The sequence below is a fragment of the Engystomops pustulosus genome, chromosome 10, assembly GCF_040894005.1.
Source record: "Engystomops pustulosus chromosome 10, aEngPut4.maternal, whole genome shotgun sequence".
Lineage (NCBI taxonomy): Eukaryota > Metazoa > Chordata > Amphibia > Anura > Leptodactylidae > Engystomops > Engystomops pustulosus.
Window position 1 is genome coordinate 61378879 of NC_092420.1, and position 26410 is coordinate 61405288.

The 26410-nt window shown below is 40.4% G+C and overlaps 1 protein-coding gene across 1 annotated transcript in view; it reads left to right on the forward strand.

Annotated features, from left to right (window-relative positions):
* DNM3 (dynamin 3) overlaps window positions 1–26410 on the forward strand; it is a 154868-nt gene that overhangs the window by 112402 nt on the left and 16056 nt on the right. Inside the window, exon 12 of the mRNA XM_072129170.1 lies at window positions 1399–1507. Coding sequence (XP_071985271.1) covers window positions 1399–1507 — 109 coding nt within the window. The remainder of the gene's footprint in view (window positions 1–1398; window positions 1508–26410) is intronic.

Consider the following 26410-nt stretch of genomic DNA (forward strand, 5'->3'; position numbering starts at 1 on the left):
AAAGGGGATCACTATATATTCTAAAGTGGGCTCTAGTTATATAGAAAAGGGGGCATTAACTATAAAATAAAATGGACCATAAGCTAACTATCTGTTCAATGGCTCATATAATAAACTAAAACAGGCTCTAATTCATAATGTTAGTAGGGTTCATCTAACTTAAAGCTGCAGAGACCCTAAAGGGGCAACTTATAAAAAGGGGGCACTATAAATTTGCACTAAAAGGTGCTATTGTTATATAGGAACAAAGTGAACCAAAAATGCTCTGGTCCCCGCGGCTCCCCTTCTGTCTTCTCTATGCTGCAACAGCCAGCAGAGAAGCGTCCATGCAATCTGCCGGCCAGCGCACGCTATGACGTCATAAGCAGCAAAACCGCGCATCATAGTGTGCAGCGGCTGGCAGAGCGCATGACGCGTCTTTTTAGTCTGTTACAGCTGGAGTCGGAAAAAATGCGCTATTTTATTTTTTTTAAAGTGTCGCTTGACCCACACTTACATGCACCAGGAAGAGGATGGTGAACTCCGGCGGACCTCGGCGCAGCAGCGACACCTAGTGGATATCGCACGACTCCTCGTCTAAGTAAATGTGCCCCAATATCTCTGTACCAAATTACAATGTCTCTTGCCCTTCATATTCTAAACCCCTTTGGAAAATTAGTGTTTGGAATAATTATAGTAGAACTTAAAGGGTGCAGTGATATAGATAAAAGCAGAGATTTTTTTTTTTCCAATGGAACTGCTGGAGGTCTGCATGGTACAGGTGTTTGCACCATTATCTTATTTTTGTGATGTAGCAGTCTTTAGCTGGTTGGGGTCACACTACAGATACTTGCAATAGGTTGGCTGTATATCCACTGTCAGGTAATCTGCCGCAATGTACAGTAGTCACATAGTAGATAAGATTTTGACGCAAAACAAGAAGTTTGCAGCACTTGGTGAAGAATTCAGAGGTTGCAAAGCAGCAGTAGATGCAATGCAATCTCTCCAGCTACGCTGCCATAAAAAACGCCCAATTTACGGTGGTTGCTGCTGCAGGTTTTTAGAAGAACTTGTTTCAGAAATTTCTTGATTGGCCTTTAATGTGTGACCTCCAGTCCATGACAGCACTAAGGTGGAAATGCATCAGTTTGACACTACAGCAGTAATTGTGGCAAAAATCATTTAGAGAACCTGACATTGAAACCCAACTTGATCCGCTGCAGATTTTGCTGTCAGGAGCTACTCTGATCACTTTCTTTTGCCCGTTCTCTCCAGTTTTGTTGGCTTTAATTTTATTTGTGGTTTTCTGCATATTATAATCTTCCAGTATAACACCAGGATATTAGATTTTAAAAAAGAACTTGTGTGTTTTCTGCTGTTGAGTTTTTTCACTGCTTCTCTGACTTTTGTGGGTTCTAGGAATGTTTACAAAGATTACAAATGCCTGGAACTTGCCTGCGACTCCCAGGAAGAAGTGGATAGCTGGAAAGCATCGCTGCTCCGTGCTGGAGTGTATCCAGATAGGCTGGTAAGGAACCTCTTTTTATGTCATGAATTTACATTTTCTGTGTTTTTACAGTTTTTTTTCTTAGGTGAAACAAATGTGTATCCAGCATAACATTTCTAGTAGATACCCAAGTGCCAGACAGTAGAAAGTAGAAATCCCAAGTGCCAGACACCCCTCTATGATGTACACATCCCTTAAGGGTACGTATGGGTATGAGCTGTCATGGCAGGACCCCTCTGGAATACTGTATGAATACAGTCTGTATAGTACAACTCTGATGACTTCTTTGCAGAGTATATCGAAAATATGAATTTAGAACAAAAATTGGATCCATCATTATACACATGAAGAGGATACTAAACCACACCACATCAATTTATATATAAATCTTACATTTTATTGTATAAATAAAAGCCTGGGAAGGGGGTAAGCGCGAGTCCACACTCCACCCTCCAGTAGAGAGATGCAACAGACAGAAAAGACAAAGAGGAGCGCTCTCCTTGTGTATTCATCGTGTTCCTGTGTACCTTGCTCCCCTCCGTATTCCAGGAAAAGACGTGGAAGATTCCAAGTAGTATAAGGTCCGACAGATGTGATACACGTAAAGGATCAGCGCTCCCAGCAATCATGTGACTCGGAGTTGTCAGTTCCACAAGATGAAACGTTTATATATTTATTTACAATAAATAAATGTTTCATCTTGTGGAACTGACAACTCCGAGTCACATGATTGCTGGGAGCGCTGATCCTTTACGTGTATCACATCTGTCGGACCTTATACTACTATTTTATTGTATAGGCAGGGGGTGAACCTGAACTATTGAGGTGAGCTACAGAACGGCACCCCATGCAGTAATAATATAACAGGTTATTTTTTTAGTATGTGAGTCTCACACCGATGATGACTTTTTAAGTGTCAAGCTCTGCTTTGTAGCAGGTGACTTCTCCCTTGATGCTGCTCCCCATCTTGCTGCAGATGGTGTGGCCTGAGGCAAGAGGCTCAACTCGCCTCATGGATGGTGTATCCCTGTTTATGGGAAGAATACAGTATGTATCCTCTTATAGTAAAATTGTATTATTATTGATCATCGTGACTAATTTATTGTCCAATGGGATATCAATTACACGTTATTCAGGGTTCAGCAATAATTCCTACATCTCTTAAAATCGATCATCTCTATTCTACAGTCATATATTATAGAATGACTACTTCATGGCTAAAACGGCTTGCACAGGTATTTTTCTGGCGCAGCTGCGCTGGCTTCCATGCGACACATATTAGAGATGTGCCGCCGGACAGTCCGTCTGATTTGGACCAATCGCCTTATTTAACTTTCAAATTCATTTCAAGCCTTATAGACGGACAATGCACTTTTAGTGAACTCTAGTGACTTTGTAAGTAAATGTGCCCCATTATGTGCCATAGAATGTCAGTTTATAAATTGCCATTGGCCATTAAATCTGCCGATATTGAAGTTTTGGTGGAAAAATCTTTAAAGCAAAGGTTCTTTTAAAAGGATACCTCAGACATGTCATGTGGATCTGGCTGTGAGTCACCTGAGAATACCCGGTTTCCCTAATCCCTTATCTTCATCCTTACTGTAGTAAAGTGCTATGTAACTTTCTTTTTGCATCAGAGGAACATCTAACTGTCAACTCCTCCAATAGAGAAGTTTGCAAAACATGTCTATGTTTTTTTCAGGGACTTTCTAGTACTGCTGCTTTACAATCCAGGCTACCTCCAGCTTGGCTGCAGTGCATGCAATAAATTGTACTCTTGAAATATGGACAGAATGAAATCCTGTGAGAATACGCTTCTTATTAAATTGTCTCACATTGCTTCCATGCCCCTGTTACTTCTGCCTCTACTTGTCTCAAAGCTGACCTGAAAGTATTTTGCCTCCCAAGTTGCATTAAAATCTGTATTATTACTTTCCTTTTTCAAAACAATATTTGTGTCGGAGTGCCAGGAGCAAATCCCAAGCACCGTCCTCTTCAGCCTTAAACAGGATATCCATTTACCAGCAAGCTCAGCACTGGCTTTATGTATCTACAGAGTATCCAAATACAAGCCTAGCACACAGCAATAACTGCAGCTTTGTGTCCAACCTTTCCAGACTGGATTTCTCTGAGGTGCACCCATGTTAGTTTTGGCTCTAGGCCATGATACATGGGACATAGAGAAATTCATATATACAGCTATAAATGGATGGCTTACAGGGTTCACATCTTTGTTTGCTTACCTCAAGTTTCTTGCTCCCTGTATACCCCCCGTAGTCTCTGATTTCTTCCTAATATATGAACACATGTTCCTCTGAACATGGACACCAATGCTGGTGGTTTCCACGAGTCGTAGATTCACTTGGAAGCATTTCCTTGAATATACATTTATTTAAAAAGAAAAAATATTTGAAAAGACCATAAGACCATAATATGAGATAACCCCAGACAATAGTTTAAACAACAGAGAAACAAAGAGAAGCTTCATTAGCACAGGTGTTGTACCTTATAATACAGATGAGCGAGTACATTTATTATATCAATGTATCCACAAATAGGAATAAAAAAAAAACTTGATTCCATTAACTTAATAGCATACATTTATTTTCTGTCCTGATTACCTCTCTAGCGCAGTGTATATTATTTTTTCAGTAATTTTTGGTTTCACCGTCTCATTTGTTTTCATGGCTCGCTGTAAATTACAGCACATCTGTCCTGCAGTGGCTTCTAAATGTGGCTGCTGAGTCCTCTATAAAGTCAGTGGCTCTCCTCTGTGGATAATAGAAGTCTAAATGAGGGACAACCCCATACGACCTGCAGAACAGAGCGGCAGGGGTTGTCCAATTTTTGGGCCCTAAACTGATAAGGAAAATTGCATCCCTACCATTAATTCTTAATCATAATTACCTAATAACAGTACAGCCCCCCGAATAACAACATACTGTTACTCAAAATAGATACAAACCCCAAAATGACTACTTACCCAAGACTCCCTAAGAAAAAACAGATCCCCTGGGCTCCCTTATTTATAGAGATTTGTCTACACTGCCTAAAATGGTATGAACTCCACATATATTTGCTTGTTTTTTTCCTCTTTTTTTCTGTGACTTTTTGTGATTTTTCATTGCAACTTTTTGTATTTTTTTTCTTGAACCCTGTTTTAACATGTAAAATGGAATTAGTTGACATGCTGAGTTCATATGTGGCATTTACATTGCATTTTTAAACGCATTGCATAAATGCATGTGTTTTACATGTCCCCATACATTTGGCTGGTTACAAAGTACTTTTTCTTCATTGCTGGAAGTGTAAACAGTTGTGAAAATGTTAACACAGCTGCTTACACTTTCAACAATGAAAGGAAACACTTTCAAACCAACCAAACTCATGGTAACATATAAAACGCATGCATTTCTGTGATGCTTTGAAAAACTCACCCTGAATGCCACGTGTGACCTTCATATGTAATCATCTTCCCTGTGGTGTGACTAGAGTGCTTAAAAATGCAGTCCACTGCCTCAAATTTACAGTAGTGTCCTCTCCTATACATAACCCAGTGACATGGCCTGCGTCCAGGTTAATTTCAGACATTTCCAACAAAAAGTCTCAAAAAAAGCCAAAACTTGCACCTGCCAGGACAGGAAAAACTGTAAAAAATACATGAACGACATGAATGAAAATTACCTACCAATAGTCTCAATTATACACCAAAAAAAATAAAAACCTGAGATACTTGTCCCCCAACCAGCTCCCTGTCCCATTGTGGCCCCCCTCACCCTCACATTGTTGCCCCCAAGCTGCTCCCCTTGAAATTGTGGCCCTTTTCTAGTTCCAGAAGCATAATGAAAATGCAGGGAGCTGATGGCTCTCTACATTATCCATATATAAGTCTATTGGCATCCACCAGATAGGGTTGATGTCTCAGGACATACCTCCCACCACCTAGGACAACGGGAGAGAAATCCGGGACTGTCCCACTGTATATGGGATGGTTGGGAGTTATGCACACTTGACCCCCCTAAACACAGCCCAAACCTAAATTGATTCATGATCCACAGTAAACACAGACCTCAGACTAGAACCCAAAATACACTTGCTACAGGCCACAGACCAAACCCTAAAATACAGATCCTTGATCAGACACCAAAACAGTCATTCAATTCCTTAACCACTAGTCACAGTGGACTTAAAGAAAGGCTTACTATAAATATGTTTTATTTTGTTTCGGTATCACTGCAAAAATATGACTAAAGCTGAGCATCCCCCAATCTGTGTCATGAGGAGCCACCCTGGGAATTGCCTTCCCTTCATTCTAGCCCTTTGCAGATGCTTTATGATAAGAATGTGCTTTGAAACCTGAGTCACTTTAGATTTGACGATTGCTGGTTTTTGATTCATATTTAGTCACCAGCATTTCTGGTATTATTGTATAATTTAGGTTTCCGTTAACCTTTGTAGAATCAAATGATGGTTATTGCTCACAGGATACAAATGCAGGAACGAGTAGGAAAAATTTGTTTCTGGTTAAAAATAACGAATCTAATATTAATTTTTTTTGTCGGCCACAAAAATGAGGATTTGGCCCAGTTTAGCTTTGATACAACTTATTCTTCCTTGTAGTGGGCCTCCTGTTTCAATTATGTGTCGGGCCCCTGCTTTGGCCCAGGTTGTACCAAAGCCAAACCTTCTGTAATGAAACTGAGGAACAGCAGGTTAACCTGACTCGTTCCAGAAGAGCAAGAAAAAAATTCAAAGAAAACTTCAAAGACTTTGCCTTTATTCTTGCAGTCTGCTGATCCTTACCCCTTACTATAGTAGGCATCATACTTATTTTCCCTTACCTATAACCCACTCGGTTAGTTTTATGAATTAACCTTTTAACCCCTTTACTGCAAAATATGTTATATGAAACATCTGGCTTTCTCTTCATTGCCATCACGCTGATCATTCCTGGGGGCCAGGAGAACGTAAAGTGTAGTTAAACTTGCATATGGCTTTTGTAGCTACTTTCCTTTTGCTCTGCCTCCATTGTATAAGGTATATACAATGTGTAAATTGTTTCTTTAAACTTTTATTGGTGGCTTTAAATAATTACTGAAGTCACAATTAGAATTTTTGTGCTTAAAGGGAGTCTAGTAGCACCCAAATCCACCAATCAGTAAAAGTAGCAATGTGTAGGGAATGGTATAAAATTCTTAGACATTCTATTCCTGTTTCCCAGTAATAGAGACAATTAAAGGAAACCTACCATGAGGAATGTACTATCAGAAGTAGATGTGATGGTAGATTCCTCCTGCTTGCCTTTGTCCTAATCTGTAATTTAATAATCCTGGAGACTAACCTAACTTGTTAAAAACTTTATTTTAGTAATATGTAAATTAACTGCAGAGGCTACTGGGGTGTGTACTACCCTGGCCAGGGACTGGGAGCTAAGGCTACTCCACCCCGAGAAGCCTCTGCAGTTAGTTTACATATTACTAAAATCAAGGTTAGGTTCCAGGATTATTAAATTACAGATTAGGGCAGAGACAGACTGGAGGAATCTACTTCTACAGATCTTTTTCTGATGGTAGATCCCTCATGGTAGGTTTCCTTCAAGTTTTTAATGTTATGCAAATTAACCAAGTCTGTCTCTGCAGGTGGTTCTGGGCAGTTTAACCCACATAAGGTTATGGCTAGCACACCTATGCCCCAGGTGCAGCACTATGCTCATTTACATAAAGTTGACTTCTGGGAATCTGGAAATGTATGTGTGAGAAACATGTTGGATTTCCATGTGGGATAAGCTATGAGCTGGAAGACTCCCATAATACAGTCAAAGTTCTTGGAATTGAATGAAACTTTTTATGATTGAATACAATGATGAAATATGTAAGTGATTCCAATATTAGATAGCATAAGTTTATTGGGGAAAACTATATACTGGTAATAGAAAGAAGGATCCCGTTGAGCCACCTCTGGATACATGATGAGATATTGAGACATATAGGTTTTATTTGGTAACCAGTGGCACATTTGCCCACAGATGGTGAAGCTGAACTTCTAGTTCTTGCACACTTGTAGGATGCTGGTCCTATAAAGGCTTATGAAATCAGGGACCCATAAGGTGTTCCATATGAGGAATCTTGTATATAATCTTGTATATAAATAACATGTTACAGATAGATGGCCTGGTTCATATTATGCATTGGGGCCCTGCTTCACATTACCACAGCTAGAACTGAAATAATATGATTTGGTGGTGGCATTCAGATACATACACTCACCGGCCACTTTATTAGGTACACCATGCCAGTAACGGGTTGGACCCCCTTTTGCCTTCAGAACTGCCTCAATTCTTCATGGCATAGATTCAACAAGGTGCTGGAAGCATTCCTCAGAGATTTTGGTCCATATTGACATGATGGCATCACACAGTTGCTGCAGATTTGTCGGCTGCACATCCATGATGCGAATCTCCCGTTCTACCACATCCCAAAGATGCTCTATTGGATTGAGATCTGGTGACTGTGGAAGCCATTTGAGTACAGTGAACTCATTGTCATGTTCAAGAAACCAGTCTGAGATGATTCCAGCTTTATGACATGGCGCATTATCCTGCTGAAAGTAGCCATCAGATGTTACAGGGTACATTGTGGTCATAAAGGGATGGACATGGTCAGCAACAATACTCAGGTAGGCTGTGGCGTTGCAACGATGCTCAATTGGTACCAAGGGGCCCAAAGAGTGCCAAGAAAATATTCCCCACACCATGACACCACCACCACCAGCCTGAACCGTTGATACAAGGCAGGATGGATCCATGCTTTCATGTTGTTGATGCCAAATTCTGACCCTACCATCCGAATGTCGCAGCAGAAATCGAGACTCATCAGACCAGGCAACGTTTTTCCAATCTCCTACTGTCCAATTTCGATGAGCTTGTGCAAATTGTAGCCTCAGTTTCCTATTCTTAGCTGAAAGGAGTGGCACTCGGTGTGGTCTTCTGCTGCTGTAGCCCATCTGCCTCAAAGTTCGACGTACTGTGCATTCAGAGATGCTCTTCTGCTTACCTTGGTTGTAACGGGTGGCAATTTGAGTCACTGTTGCCTTTCTATCAGCTCTAACCAGTCTGCCCATTCTCCTCTGACCTCTGGCATCAACAAGGCATTTCCGCCCACAGAACTGCCGCTCACTGGATGTTTTTTCTTTTTCGGACCATTCTCTGTAAACCCTAGAGATGGTTGTGTGTGAAAATCCCAGTAGATCAGCAGTTTCTGAAATACTCAGACCAGCCCTTCTGGCACAAACAACCATGCCACGTTCAAAGGCACTCAAATCACCTTTCTTCCCCATACTGATGCTCGGTTTGAACTGCAGGAGATTGTCTTGACCATGTCTACATGCCTAAATGCACTGAGTTGCTGCCATGTGATTGGCTGATTAGAAATTAAGTGTTAATAAGCAGTTGGACAGGTGTACCTAATAAAGTGGCCGGTGAGTGTATATTGCTGGTTAATATTTTTAGAAACTTTTCTCAATATAAACAAGTACCAAATATAACAGCTTATAAATATAAATACATTTAAAGTCTCTGAACAGGTAACGTTTGTAATACTTTTGAGGGGTACACTAAAAATGGCCTCAGAATAAATTCATAGTATCATGGTAAAAGAGGTTAGAAAAAGACATCAGTCCATCACGTCCAACCAATACATTATACTGTGTTGATCCAGAAGAAGGCAGAAACCCTGCAAGACTGATGTCAATTGGCCCAAAGCAAATGGGCCAAGAAAAAAAGAAAAAAATATGGAGGTCAGAATAACTCTGGATCAGCAAAAACTACTAACAAAAAGTTTTATTCTCATACACTGTGATATTATTCCACTCCAGAAAGGTATCTAGGCCTCTCTTGAACATGAACAAATTATCAGCCATAACAACCTCCTGCGGCAGAGAGTTCCATAGTCTCACTGCTCTTACAGTAAAGAACCTTTGTCTATGGTGATGGTAGAATCGCCTCTCTTCTAGACATAGAGGATGCCCCCCTGTCCTGGTCACAGGCCTAGGTATAAAAAGATCTTTAGAGAGATTCTTGTACAGGTTCTCCCCATACCGCCCTAATGAGGATGCTGTACAATGTGTAGTATAATATGTAAATAATGGTGTACATCCTCTATCCTTTAGTGTGGCAGGTCAGGCCCCCTAACAGTGCAGGCCCCACAGCAGATGCTAACCCTGTAGTTACGCCCCACTTCCCAGCTACCTTCCCTAAAATCTTTTATTTCTATGTCCTCTTTCCAGGATATGTTCTGCAGCATAATGGGTAGCGGAGAACACTTATGTGAGAGCCAAAACTGTGAAAAGTTACACAGTTACATCACATACAGACATACTCTTGACAGTTTCTATGTGCTTTATGTTGACTTACAGGAATGTAGAGGGCGGTTTTCTGAGTTTTACTGTACAGCTCTGCAATTCTTATGGGTGTCCAGAAAATATTTAGGAGAAGCAGCTAACTCTATAATTTTATATTTTTCCCCTAACATGTTAAGGAAAAATTTACATTTGCCGCAAACCGTATAGCTGATAACAATAGATGGAGAGATCTGTTTTCATAAAATCCAATACTATTCTAAGACTGGTGTGAATTATGTAGGATGGAGTTTTAGAGAGAGGTCTATTAATCTTTAATTTGATTTCCTCCATTTCTCACAAAAGCCAAATAACAGACTTTTCACAGTCATTTTACTTTATTTCCACTGTGTTTGCACAAAATGTTATAATCTGCACTTAAAATGCCAAGATCAGCACAACTTTAGTTTTCATGAAAAAAATCTTCATTTTTAGAACACACAGAGTCATACTTCTGACATGACAGAGATTTCTAGCTGGGTACAATTTTGGATCTGTGATGGATATATTACAAACTGAGAAAATTCCATATTTTCATTTCTACCTAACCCTAGCAGTATACCCTACCTTTCCACAAACTCTGCATAATTCAGTAGTCAGGAGGAGTAACACTTCCCTCCCGTCTATGACCTCATGCATGCAACCATTTTTTTCTCAGATCATATAGACATGGTTTTTGTGGCTTGCTCATGTCCCAAGGTATTTCTATGAGGATTAGCCTCAGCCCTGTGTATGAGCCTAGTGACCCTGAGGAAGAACTCAGAGCAGGTCCTATTCTTGCCCGTATTTGCGGCTCAAGCTGTCCCTTAGAGGTCAATGTGGCTGCAAACAAACTACATTTGCTGCCTATATTTGCAATGGGTTTCTGAGTAACAATCACAAGACTTTGTAAGCAAACCTTCAATTATTTTAGCAGCCCCACAACCACATGCATGCATCCATATGTCTCGGGTGAAATACTGGTGACACATAGGGTACAAATACGGCAAAGAGTCATAGGGGAAAATCTATCATAGTTTTTCAACCACCCTTATTCAAGTTTCCTGAAGTTGGCCTACTTAATCATTGCAATGTATCTTAAGGTTTTTCCCCTTTGTGATACATGTGATGAGTTACCTGTGTAGTCTCACATTTGCAACTTATTGTTTCGATGCGTTGCGCTGTTGCGACTTTTTAGTCCCAAATAGAAGCTGCGAATGTAAGTCTGGGTCTAGCATGCTGGGGACTTATTAGGTGCAAGAATGGGACAAAAAGCCGGCACACTGCATTAAATCAAGGAGGCAGCTAACATTGATACACTGCTTGATTCTGCACCTAAAAAGTCTCAAACTGTGAAAAGTCTCTTAAACAGTTGCACATATTTGTGGCCAAATATAAACAGGGTTTGTGGCCAGGTGACCTGTATCTGTAGTTTATCTAGGAGCAGACCTAGCTCCTGTGACAAACTGCATCCAACCCCCACTATGTAGACTGTGAGCTAATGTCCATTTTACTAGCAAGATGAAATACAGCAGTGATTTTAGACTAAAATGTAGATAATTGAATGTAGGAAATGGCACACTAAAGTCATGGCCAAAAGTTTTGAGAATGTAAAAATTAACATTTATATCAAAGTCTACTGCATCAGGTTTTATAACGGCAATTTGCATATACTCCAGAATGTTATAAAGAGTGATCAGCAATTAATTGCAAAGTCAATATTTGCCTAGAAAATGAACTTTTTCCCCCAAACCACATTTCAACTTCATTGCAGGCCTTCCTTAAAAGGAGCAGCTAACATTGTTTCAGTGATTGCTCCAGTAACACAGGTGTGGGTGTTGATGAGGACAGGGCTGGAGATCAATCTGTCATGATTAAGGAAGAATCACACCACTGGACACTTTCAAAGGAGGCTGGTGCTTGGCATCATTGTTTCTCTTCTTCTAACCATGGTTATCTCTAAAGAAACACATGCAGTCATCATTGCACTGCACAAAACTTTCCTTACAGGGAAGGGTACTGCTGCAAGAAAGATTTCAGTCAACAATCTATCGCATCATCAAGGAATTCAAGGGGAGAGGTTCCATTGTTGCCAAAAAGGCTCCAGGGCGCCCAAGAAGGACCAGCAAGCGCCAGGATGTCTCTTAAAAGTGTTTCAGCTTCGTGATCGGGCCACTAGCTGTGCAGAGCTTGCTCAGGAATCGCAGCAGGCAGGTGTGAGTGCATCTGCATGCACTGTGAGACTGCGGAGATTCTTGGAGCAAGGCCTGGTGTCAAGGAGGGCAGCAAAGAAGCCACTTCTCTCCAGAAAAAACATTAGGGACAGACTGATTCTACAAAAGGTACAGGGAGTGGACTGCTGAGGACTGGGGTAAAGTCATTTTCTCTGATGAATCCCCTTTCCGATTGTTTGAAACATCTGGAAAACATCTTGTTCGTAGAAGACAAGGTGAGCGATACCACCAGTCTTGTCTCATGCCAACTGTAAAGCATCCTGCAACCATTCATGTGTGGGGTTGCTTCTCAGCCAAGGAAATCAGCTCTCTCACAGTCTTGCCTAAAAACACATTCATGAATAAAGAATGGTACCAGAATGTCCTCCAAGAGCAATTTCTCCCAACCGTCCAAGAGCAGTTTGGTGATCAACAATGCCTTTTCCAGCATGATAGAGCACCTTGCACCTTGGTTCGCGCATGCGGGAAGGATGTGCTTGGTGCAGAAGACCTGGTTCCCGTATAGAAGCTGGTAAGTGTAGCCTTTCGTTTGTTCAGGTTCCTGAAAATATGGTCTTCTAAAGTGGACCGGACGATCCTAATTCTTATTATGTAGCAAGTTGGTGTATTAAGTTCTAGACGCGTTTCAAAGTTACTTAAAGAGGACCTGTCACCCTAAAAAAAAGTAAGCAGCTCCTTTTGCTACAACAGTCCCAGCAGTGTTACGCGGCTTGCGTATCGAACCTCCAATAACGCTAACAAACACTGCTGCGCTGTACACTAGAAACACCGGATCGCTCTCAAAGCGGTCTGGTGTATCCATGAGGGGGGCTGTCCAAGGCGCGTTTTCTTCCCTGCTCACTCCATAGCCCAGCGATGATAGCCACGCGTCATGTGTCAGTCACTGCCCCTAAACCGGCCCCCTCATGAATACTGTAGATGCATTGGATTACTGTGATGAGATGATAAATATAATGTCTAGCCAACCAGTATCCTTACTCCCTGGGCTCCACCTTCTCAATAACAATGTGGGGAACAATCACAATGCAGCATCTATCTACTGCCTGAGCCCTGCTACTTTTTTTTTAAATCATCTTTATTCAATCCTTTAGACAATACAATATAAAACATGTGAAAAAAAATTCTGTTTGTGCAATTTTGCACAACAAATTGCACACAAATTTTTTTTCTCCTTTTTTTCAGCAAATATACATACAAATTCCTTATAACAATAATAATAATAATAATAATTATAATACAGTTCCATTAAATAGACATACAAAGTCTGTTACATAGCCTATACTTTCTAACTATCTCTTTCTAACTAGTAGTATCAGCTGAGCGGATATCAAATACCTGTATAGACTTTGGAAATTCAAAAATAAGGATTGGATTTGTATCCCCATTATACAAACCCTCCCCCCAAAAATAAAGGAAGTAAAAGAATATAGATAAAAACAAATAAAAAGTTTTGATACTTATTAGCTGTGTATTCTTGGCTCAAGCTATATGTCAGCCAGGTTTTAGGAGTTTTTAAATCGATATTTGCATGTAGCTGTACAGTGTTGAGTTTCATGGAATGATTTTTTGGGCCCTAGGTACTCTAACCAACTCTGGATAAATTGGACTATGCAGATGTGTTAGGTATCCTATAAACATTTGTGTTTTTGGTTGGTGTGGTGTTGACATATACGATGGACAGAAGATCCCTCTAGACTGGCAATCAAACAGCCTATGTCGCTCAGCAATGGCTTTAACACAGCAGCCATCTCTGGCATTCAAAGGGAATGTACCCCCTCCCCAAGCATTATCATCTGCTGGCAATCACAGAGAAATTCTCTGTGATTTAATCAAAATGATTTAAAATATATGCTAATGAGGTAGTTAGTGAACCAAGACTGTGGAAAGTTTAGCACCCACCACACTGCTACTCCTGACCACTCTCATTAGATTAGCAGGATACAACAAGAAATAATCATTTAATAAGGGACAGCAGTGCTCCAGGTGAAAAGGGGTAACCTACTGACTAATTAGCATACAGATTAAACTGAGAATATCTTGGAAATGGCAGAGTGGACCGAAAAAAACAAAGGTATGTTTGAAATCACATGGTGCTTCTCTACAATATGCTGACAACAGATTATAACACATGGTGGAGGTGGTATACTTGCTGTAATGCGCTGAGCCCCATACACACTTCTTCTTCCTACTATTTCCTCTGATTAGTTTCTTCTTACACAGAAGCAGAATTTAGCATTAAGTCTTTTTTTTGCTCCTAGAAAATAAAAGCTTGATGTTGCACCTGTTTCTGGAGATATTTGGCCCCACTTTTGTGCTATAGTTGACACCGTAGAAAGACATAGACACAACACATAATCAGAAACATGAGACCTGGAATATTTCAACATCGCAGGTTTAGAATTCAGATAAAATGGAAACAGCAATTACACTTTTAGTTGTGAAAATTCTTAAAGGGGTATTCCCATAAACATAGAAGCTTAATTTAGAATGACAGCAAGCAGAGATCTAGAAAACCATGATAAATTGATACAGAAAGTACACTCACCGGCCACTTTATTAGGTACACCTGTCCAACTGCTCGTTAATACTTAATTTCTAATCAGCCAATCACATGGCGGCAACTCAGTGCATTTAGGCATTTAGACATGGTCAAGACAATCTCCTGCAGTTCAAACCGAGCATCAGTATGGGGAAGAAAGGTGATTTGAGTGCCTCTGAACGTGGCATGGTTGTTGGTGCCAGAAGGGCTGGTCTGAGTATTTCAGAAACTGCTGATCTACTGGGATTTTCACGCACAACCATCTCTAGGGTTTACAGAGAATAGTCCAAAAAAGAAAAAACATACAGTGAGCGGCAGTTCTGTGGGCGGAAATGCCTTGTTGATGCCAGAGGTCAGAGCAGACTGGTTCGAGCTGATAGAAAGGCAACAGTGACACAAATCGCCACCCGTTACAACCAAGGTAGGCAGAAGAGCACCTCTGAACGCACAGTACGTTGAACTTTGAGGCAGATGGGCTACAGCAGCAGAAGACCACACCGGATGCCACTCCTTTCAGCTAAGAACAGGAAACTGAGGCTACAATTTGCACAAGCTCATCGAAATTGGACAGTAGAAGATTGGAAAATCTTCCAATTGAGCATCGTTGCAACGCCACAGCCTACCTGAGTATTGTTGCTGACCATGTCCATCCCTTTATGACCACAATGTACCCAACAACTGATGGCTACTTTCAGCAGGATAATGCGCCATGTCATAAAGCTGGAATCATCTCAGACTGGTTTCTTGAACATGACAATGAGTTCACTGTACTCAAATGGCCTCCACAGTCACCAGATCTCAATCCAATAGAGCATCTTTGGGATGTGGTGGAACGGGAGATTCGCATCATGGATGTGCAGCCGACAAATCTGCGGCAACTGTGTGATGCCATCATGTCAATATGGACCAAAATCTCTGAGGAGCTTCCAGCACCTTGTTGAATCTATGCCACGAAGAATTGAGGCAGTTCTGAAGGCAAAAGGGGGTCCAATCCGTTACTAGCATGGTGTACCTAATAAAGTGGCCAGTGAGTGTATACTGCAAAATTATACAACTTAACAGAAATAATAACAATAACTTGGCTGTAATGTGAATACTTCTTTGAGCATTTCTGGAAATATTTACAGACATTGTTAATGTTTCTTGAAATGTAAATTCTGATTCTGCTTTCTAGTTCCTACATCTTTGTTGGTCTATAGTATGCGGTCACATTGGAAACACAATTCCACCACACATTTTTCTTATGTGGGAGCTGTCAGAAGCTTGAGTGATTTAGTGAATGTAATAAAGAAGTGGGTCTGGAACACGGATTTCATATTGTGTGGCCTGAAGTGCCTTTAGAAAAAGGCCTCATTCAATCCTCTAGTGATTTCTTGAAATTGAGTGAAATGATGCATTGCTGTATTCCTTGGCATTGTATGCACTTACCCCCAAAGGGACCTGCAATTAAAAAGAGCAAATGGACTGGAGATCTGAAATGCTATAGACATTAGCAGCTCCTTCGGCTGAGAACATACAACCTTAAAAAAAGAGAGTACCCCTCTATGAATAGTATGGACATAATGGGGCACATTTACTAAGGGTCCGTCAGACGCATTTCCGTCTGGTTTCCCAAATATCTCCGATTTGCCCTGAATTGCACAGGGGTTTTTGGCGCACGAGATCAGATTTTAGCGCATCAGTGCTGGCTTTCATGCAACACAAATCGGGGGGTGTGACCGCCTGACAACCCGACTGATTCGGACAAACAGCGGAATGTAAAATTCAAATTGTGTCGCAAGATCAGCACTCACATATACCGGGAAGAAGAAGGTGAACTCCGGTGGACCTCAGCGGGGAAGCGGCACATTCAAGAAATCGGGCACACGCTGTAAGAGAATCGTGGCAGCTCCGAATCCTCGGCGGACATTCTGGATCGGCGGACACAACAAGACGGGTAAGTAAATATGCCTCAATATCTTCCTTAGGAGGTCTTAAAATTAGGTAAAATGATGAACAACACAAATGACAACATGCCAGGTGCTGCTAATAAAGTGCCCCTGACCACCACTAGTTGACGTTTTATCAGTTTTTAAACAATTTAGAATTCACACTGTGTAATTCTTAGAGAAATTGCAAAAATACCCAAGAGCTACATCTCAGACCCAACAAGCCTCAGAAAGCATATTAAATGAAACCTACCATGAGGAATATACTATCAGAAGTCCTCCTGTCTGCCTCTGCCCTAATCTGTAATTTAATAATCCTAGAACCTAACTTGTTAAAAACTTTATTTTAGTAATATGTAAATTAGCTGCAGAGGCTACTAGAGCGTGGAGTAGCCTTAGCTTCCAGTGCCCGGCCAGGTTAGTACACGCCCCAGTTACCTCTGCAGTTAATTTACATGTTACTAAAATAAAGTTTTTAGCAAGTTAGATTAGGTTCCAGGATTATTACATTACAGATTAGGGCAGAGGCAGGGAGGAGGAATTTACTATCACATATACTTCTGATAGATTCCTCATGGTAAGTTTCCTTTAAATGTTCATGGCATTACGTTAGCCTAATTTTGGAATTTGGCGTTTTTTTTTCTCCCCTTATTCTGTTTCCATTTCCTTCCTTTTTTTTCTTGTGTTTCTGGTTCAGTTTTTCTGGTTGGTTTCTCTGTTGTTAGGACCTCACTTGTGATGTGATTTGGTTTATACTCTGAATATATGAAGACTGCTCATATTCTACATTTCTACTCAGTCGTCATGCTCTCTGCTATTATCTGGCAATCCCTTTGCCACTTTTCACTTTCCGTGCCTAAAATTGTCACATCATCTAATTACCAATATTAGACATAGCACCAAAACCTGTATAGATAAATAGACCAAATATTTAAGGTACCCAAGTTTCTAATCACATATTGGGGGTCATTTACTAAGGGCCCGATTCGCATTTTCCCGACGTGTTAGCCGAATATTTCCGATTTGCGACGATTTCCCCTGTATTGCCCCGGGATTTTGGCGCACGCGATCGAATTGTGGCGCATCGGCGCCGGCATGCACGCGACGGAAAACGGGGATTCGGAAAAACCGCCGCATTTAAAAAAAGAAATGTGTCGCTTGGGACGCGCTTACCTTCACTTGGTCCGGCCCGGTGAACTCGGGTGCGTTCAGATGCTTTTCAGCGCAGCAGCGCCACCTGGTGGACGGCGGAGGAACTACCTTGATGAATTCTGGCCGGAACCGAATCCAGCGCAGAGAACGCGCCACTGGATCGCGAACGGACCGGGTAAGTAAATCTGCCCCATTGTTTTTTTTTCCTTTTTTTTTAAATGTTTCAAATAAATCAAATTTAATATTATAATTCCTTGTTTAGATATCTATAACCTATGAGGTTTATGCTTGCTGTCCTTGCTCCTCAATACAAGGGACGAGTTATATGATGTACTGTGCAGCCCTTCTCCTCTCTCCTGATACACACTATCAGGGTTGTTCTCTTTTAATTGCATGTTATTTTGGCATACCAGTGGTCCTACAAGTCTTCTTCTTTGTTCTTGTTTAACTGCGTTTATTTTATTTTAAAAAATGTTTAATAAACGGAGAGAAAACAATAATATTCTTCCTAAAAGTGACATGGACGTATGGTTTATCAGCCGATTTGACCACACAATACTGAAGACAAGCTTCGGTATTGAATCATACCTTTGTGTATGTTGTGAGTAGTACTAAGACTGTGAAAATAATTGGATTTTTATTCCAGGATAGTAGCTAGACTTGAAGCACTGGGAGAATGACCTCACTTTGCTGATCTGTGATATATCTGCCCTACATCCCTTTCTGCATTGAATATTGGTCCCAAGTCTATCATTAAATACAGCAGTGACTGAGAGCAAAGGAAAGAGGCTGTGAAGCAGCTCAATGCAGATATCTCACAGCACAACATTTTAAGGACTCTTTCTCCAGCTACAATCTTGAAATATAAACCATTTTTTCACAAAGATATCATCACATCTCCAAGACTGTTAGCCAACACTGTGCAATATTCTATGGTCAACAGCTTAAGTTATCATTGGTTCTACAAGCTGTTGATTCAAGCTTTTCACACATGGCTTCCATTTTAGCTTCATATTTGGTAAATAAATGATGTCACACTGCAATTTGTATGTTGTTAAAAGGGGTTTTCCCATCTGGTCATTCACATTTCATTTAATATGCCACATATACAGGCAGTCCCCGGGTTACATACAAGATCGGGTCTGTAGATTTGTTCTTAAGTTGAATTTGTATGTAAGTCGGAACTGTATATTTTATCATTGTAATCCCAGCCAGAATTTTTTTGGTCTCTGTGACAATTGGATTTAAAAATGTTGGGTTGTCATAAGAATCAATATTAACAATAAAGCTTTATTACAGACACCTGTGATAACTGTTACAGAAGATCATTGTAGCCTAGGACTAAAGTACAATAAATTACCATTATCCACAGGTCCGTTTGTAACTAGGGGTCGTATGTAAGTCGAGTGTTCTTAAGTAGGGGACCGCCTGTATATACATTTCCGCATTTGCATGTTATATAAAAGTACTTCAAGCTTGAAAATAATTCCTTATAAATGAAGCCATGTTGGCCCTTAGAAACTAGACTGCTGTCCTTGTATACGACCACCACTACACTCTGGCAGCGGTGGCCTGACATGTCTTACTTAATCTTGCCTGACCACCAGGATGCAGGGATCATTACCACAGTATGGTTGTAGGACATGTAGTAACACACAGAAAGTTCATATGAAAAAACTATTTGCTCCTTACCACCAGCAGAGGTGGTGTATCCAAGACCAACAATCTAATTTCTAAGAGACAACATGGCTCCATTTATGGGAAATTATTCACACAAGTACATTTTTAATAACCTCCATTGGAAGAAAGGTAATATGAATTTAATTAAATATCAATGGCCTGATAAGAATACCCCTTTATGGTTGGGTCCGTCTATTTTTATAACTTTCTGGATGAGAGCTGGCCTGTAGGTAACCGAGGTATCTTTATATGTAGCAGAGAGGATTTGGGGCCATTAAAACTTACAGGGTCTGGGTATGATTGTAACCTCTCACCTCCTATAGTACTAAGATCTGTAACATAAAGGGGGTCTTTTATCTTTTTTTCTTCCTATTATTTCTTCTTTTTTGAGACATTTTTTTATTTTTTGCATTACAATTTTTGCGCCTTTTTGGGGACAATTTGAAATGTGCACTGGACATTTGTTTTTTGTCAGTAAGACACATTTATCTTCTATTCCATATGTGCTAAATGTCGCAAATCACAATAATCATTTCAAATTGTCTCATATTTGCAACATTTTTTGGCGCAAAAAACTCCAGACAAAACCATACTTAAGGAAACTTAGAAAATGGAAAGAAGTGACTTGAGACCTTTGTGTGACATTGTTGAGACATTTGTAACAAATGTCTCAAAAACAGATCTGAAAAAAGAAACCCATTTAACACAAGGAAAAAGTGAGATTGATAAATTACCAAAGAAGCAGACTGAAAAAAGACAGGCAAAAACCAGCCAAAACAAACAGAGATAAGAACAATGTGGGATATTTATCATACGCTGGCGCTCGTGCCCGCCGCTGCAAATTCGCAGCCCAATACATGAAGAGGCTTCTGCCTCTTGATGTATCGGGCTGCCAGCAGCGCAGCGTTTATCCTACGCCAGGCAGGGCCTGGCGTAGAAAAAAATGCAGCCGGCGACTTTTCACGTATGAAAAGTCGCCGGCAGCAGCGAGTGCGCAGGCGCGGGGACAGTAACGCCCCGCGCCGGCCCACTCCCATCCGGCCGCGCCCCCCGCTCAGCCGGCCGCGCCCCTCCTTCACGCCCCTTCACGCCCCACTGGTGTGAAGGTGACGGATTGGGGAAAATAATCGCAAAAGCTAGCAATAAGCTAGCGTTTGCGATTGTTTCAGGGCCTCTACACCACTGGCGGTGCGCAGAGGTCCTGATAAATATACCCCAATGACCCCAATGTTCTTTAAGCTTCATAGCTTGTAAATGTATAACTATCTCACGTTTATTTTGGTTGTAATGAAAATGATGATTAACAAGATGCGACAATTATAAGTTAGGCAAAAATATTGATGCTTTGTCTTTTTCGTTGATGTCTATGATTTAAAAAAAATAAAGAACTTGACTTAATTGGTGTTAGTGACTGCTGAAACCTACAGTACCGTAATTTGGCGACCCATAAAGGATAGTAGCACTCTGAGATGGGGTATTTTGTGGTTTTGTAGCCCGTGTAACCTTTGTCTTTTTTTGCATTTATTTCCGTGTTTAAACAAGTCACTCCATGAAATTCCGCGTTTTATCACCCCTAAGGAGAGAAAGGTTAAACGTTCTCATACTCTTCACGCTCTAAAATACCGTTTTTAATTCCTTCCCCTTACACACATCTACAAGATCAGAGACCAATGGCTATTTTTATTTCAGCGTTCTCTTGATGGGGATAATGCTTAACATGTGTCCTGGCCCTGCTTAGCCAGCAAAAGTCTCCTATTGCAGCCCTGTAATTTAAACAAAGAAAACTCCAAATCACATACAGGATATAAGTGATGGAGGGGGGAAACAAGAGCCAAGGGGTGGAGAGAGAAAAATTCCAGTCAGATTTCTGGGGGCGGACGCAGGGGAATAAGCTGTCTACAAAATGTGGTTTGAGTAAAAATAAAATGTATTTTATTATACTCTGCACAATCGGGGTTTTGTACTATTTTATTAATCTGTTCTATGGGGTGATGGTGTTTGCTTTTGTGTAATTGTAACAGTGAATACGTTGTAACAACACAAGGTTTGTGACCACAAGTTACATGTAATCACTCAGGGCTCCCCAACGTATGTTTTGTGCTCAGAGCTTTGATCATACAGAAACGTTTGGGGTCATTATAAATTTCTTTCTCTATGTTTCATGTCAAGGTTTTGCATTTGGGCAGGTTAAGCGACTTTGGTGCTATGGACACACTCAGGAAGTTACTGTAAGCATTTCTAAATGGCTGAAATATTTCATTGCCAAAATATGTTTCTGCCACTTAATCTATTTGCTTTGTTTTGGCTAAGACATTTCATTTTAATTGAAACAATATTGAGCTAACAATGTAGTAAATTCAGAGCAAAATAGGTCCCTTGTCTGCATAACAGCGGTACCTGAGGTATTTCTATGCCTGTGTATAAATATATACTTATTAAAGGGGCTTTTCCTAGCTGGACTGTTTAGGACTTATTTACAGAATCCACCAAGAAGGAGTTTTTGGAATTAAACCAAATCTTATCTTTGTGAATGTAATGATGAAGACTATAAGATAATCCAATGTTAGATTGAAGGATAAGTTTATTGGGAAAGCTGTGTGCAAATGGAAATAGTTGGGCCCCTCTGGCCTGAATACAAGATGAGATACGGTAGGGTATGGAGGTATACACGTTCCATATGTTGCCCTGTGGCACATGTGGTGACTGAGTTTGCTGTTGGGCCTTAAGATCCTGCATACTCAAAGGCTCCTAAAGATGACCTGCCAACTAGTCTCATAAATACTCAATTGGCAATTGGGCAGGTCAAGTAAATGTTGCCTTTTCCGGACATTTTTTTGGGGGAAACTCTTGTTTTATGAGGGTGAATACTATCATTACTACTAGGGGTGACTGACTGTCCTATGTATGCCCCCATAGATTATCACAACAGTATTTTGGGGCAGTGTGTCCTTCCAAAGGAAAGGCAGGATTAAAATGCTCACCATGAGACCTCCATACTCAAATTTGAGCATTGCCTGATCCCAAAGAAGAAATGGATAGGTAAGTTTAGACAGCGGTCCAGGTTTCTTATTCATGACACCGCTGCAAACAAAAGCAACGGTGGCCAACTGTCTATGGCAGAATACCTAACACAATACCAAATTTCCTTCTGCTTTAGGTAAATGGTATGTATTTAGGTTCCACCTATTTATGGGGGATGTAGAGGTGCATCCAGCAGTCAACAATATTTCAAAATATTCATATGTAGCCTTTGAGCGCCTTTATATCAGACATGTAGGTGAACACTTGTAGGACAATTATAGGATAATTTCTGTACCTTCTGAATGAACAATACATGTCACTCCATATGGTATACACCAGGTGCTCAGGGTACCACCCCATCTTTAATCTTTCAAGAAAAAAATGGTACTTCATGTTGTATTTTGTCCAATTGTTCAAGTAGTGTAACGTTTCGATCCATTGAGGGAGATCTCTTATCTTATCTCATCCTCAATGATCTGATATTAATAGCAGTGTGAACAGGGCCTTATTTAAAACCTTCTGAGGATTCCATCAGTTCTTGCACTGAGCTCCAGTTGTATTTCAGGGATTTGCTATTCTCAGATTCTGCAGCCTCCTTCTCTTGAGAACATTTCCCCTGATTGTGAGGTCACCTTGCCCTTTTAGGCTTTAGTTTGTCCTCATAAAAGCCAGACTCTTCAAATTGGTCGCTCATCTTTAACCAATTTATGCAAACATTTAAAGTTCCTGTAATTAAGATTGATCTCTTTAATGGAAATATTTAGGACTTGCTTAAAGCAAAGTTTATTTTCTTACCCAAATCAGCTTATTGTATTAGATACAGCAGCACCTGATAGAGATTGATATCATTTCTTAGACATGAGCTATAAGTAAGCAGGGAAAGATAAGTAACTGCCTGACATATCTGCAGCCCCTCATTTGTAAGACACATTCATTCAATTTTCTGCCATAGAACAATACATGGTTACAGCACCCTGAAGGCAAGTACTACCTGGCTGCATTGATTATTCATAAAAAGATGATCATATTTGCTCACTTCATTAACCCCTTAAGGACGCAGCCTGTTTGCAGGTTAAGGCTCGCAACTTTTTTTTGAAATTTGACCAGTGTCTCTTCCTGTGGTAATAACTTTTGAACGCTGTTACTTATCAAAGCGATTCTGAGATTGTTTTTTCCCCACATGTTGTACTTCATTTTAGTGGTAAATTTTGGCTGATAAGTTTTGCGTTTATTTACAAAAAAAGGGAAAAAATGATGAATTTTTAGAAAAATTTGCCATTTTCGAAATTCAAAATCACCGCGTTTTCAGGCAGATAGATTTACCACCTAAATAACTTGCAGAATAACATTTCCCATTTGTCTATTTTACATTTTCATAATTTTTGAAATGTTTGGATAATTTATTTTGACGTCACGCGGCCTACAAATCGAATAGCGATTTTCCGTATTTTCGGAATTGACTATTTTGGGGATAAATACTGTTTGAAATCAAATTTTACATATTTAGCAACAAAACCCCCTATATAACCAACCCATTTTCAAATCTGCACCCCTCAAACTATCAGAAACAGCATTTACAAAGATTATTAACCCCTTGAGATCTTCATAGTAATTGAATCAAAATGGCGGTGAAATTTAGAAATTTCAAATTTATCAAATTTTGTCGGTTATACGTTCATTTAGCCCTAAAATTTACACATTTCCAAAAGAGAAAAAGAGAAAACTCACCATAAAATTTGTTCTACAATTTCTCCTGAGTGCAGCGACCCCCCACACGTGGCCGTTACTTGTGTTATGGGGGCACAGCGAGGCGCAGAAGGGAAGGAGCACCCTGCAGCTGCCAGGATTTTAGTTTTCTGGTTGCCCCCTTTTGAAGGCTATAAAATTTTCGCTTTTCCGTTATTTGGGCCATGTGACGGCATTTTTTTTGCGGGACGAGATGCTTTTTCCAGTGTTACCATTTTGGGGTTGGTATCACCTATTGTTGAAAATTTTGGAACTTTTTTTGAGGTCATGAGTAGAAAAGCATCAATTCTGTACTGGATTTTTTACTTTTTTTTTTTCCGTGTTCACCGTATATCCTAATAATCCTGTTATCTTTATTCTATGGGTCGATACGATTACGGGGATACCAGACATGAATATTTTTTCTTATGTTTTACTAAATTTGCCAAATAAAACCCTAATGTGGGGAAAAATCTATCATTTTTGCATCGCCGTCTTCCAAGTGGCATAACATTGTTACGTTTTTGGCTACAGAGCTGGTTGATGGCTTGTTTTTTGCGGGACATGTTGTTCTTTGCAACAATATCATTCTGGAGTACATATGTTTTGTTGATCACTTTTTATTGCATTTTTAGTGGGATATAATAGGTAAAAATCATAATTTTTGGCGGGTTTTTGACGTTTTTTTTTACGGCGTTCATCATATGGGTTCAATAGTTATTTAGTTTTATTCTATGGATTGTTACGGACGCGGTGATACTATATATGTGGGGTTTGTGTTATGATTTAGACTTTTTTGAGCGTTATATGTCTCTTTATATGTTTTGGGGCTTATGGGCATTTTTAGTGATTTATAAAGTAATTTTTTATTGAAAAACATTATTTTTTACATTTTTTTACATGATCCACCATGGGATATGAACAAGCAATCATCTGATTGCTTGTTCTTGATAATACTCTGCAATACTAATGTATTGCAGGGTATTATCAGTGCCAGCCTATGCAGATGCATAGGCTGACACTTTGCCTTTAAGATGACGTCACAGACGCCATCTTAAAGGTAAACCCTCCAGGCTTCTCTGGGGTCCCGATCGGACCCCAGAGGAGCCAAAACAGCGATCGCCCCCCCCGAAAACGGTGCGGGGGGGCCGATCGTGGGGTAAAGACCCCCAGAAGGCATGTTAAATGCCGCGGTCGCGTTGACCGCGGCATTTAACGGGTTAAACACCCGCGATCGGAGCCCACTCCGACCGCGGGTGATAGCCGGGGATGTCAACGGTAGATTACCGTTGAAATCCCGCGGCTAACGATGCCGGTTCGGCTGCTATACAGCGCTGAACCGGCATCGTCTCTGCGCAGTAGCTGTACTGCGCTGAGCGCTATTCGCGGGACTCAGCGCAGTACAGCTACGGCGCAGAGCGCTAAGGGGTTAAAAGACCCCTAAACAATAGTACAATTGGTTTGGGAAGTATTTTGGACCTGATAAATTTCTCTTTTGTCATCCGATTTTACCCCCATTAAGGTACCCCCCCCCCTCTTATGTAGGGTATGATATGTCCTTTCTAGAATTCTAACTTTTCTGTGAAGCCTCACCTGTTATAGTCACATTTGCCTGAGATTAGTTAATTTGGAGGCTACATGGGAAATGTCACTCCTGATGCCTCTATCTTTGGTCTTACAGTACCTAGAAAAATTATTTTTGTGTCATATTAAAGATAGAAATCTGCTATTTAAGATTGCATCAGGTTTGTGAACTGGAAATACATGCAGTTAAACTAGGGGCAGATTAAGACTATAAATATTATAGACCCTATAAGTCTGGAATCACTTCCTACATATGGTACTAGAATCAGCTTCTTGGGTAATAGAGGTTGAGTCTCTTCTGCCTGCTTTCAATCTGCGGTTTCAGGACAATTGGAGGACCTTCAAAGGACCTGAGATGGCTCTTGTGTACATTTGTATTGAGATCAGGAACAGATGTACTAGCATTTAATGGGTGAAAGTCCTTCCCAGTATAAAATTTGGTGGGTGGCCATGGGCCCCCCTAGAAGGCTTGGATGCAGGGGTACAGGTAAACTACAAAAATGATTTGAAAGATGATATTACCATCCTATGTCTAAGTACTATAGAACTGAAGATAGTGGCCTCTGAAGTGATGCTCTTCATGCAGCGTCTTTTCTTGTTTCAGGCAAATAGGACTCTTCTCTGCTCAGTTTACATGACTTTGGAAAATATTTTTTAATAGGTAAAAGATGGAATTTCAAATAAAAGG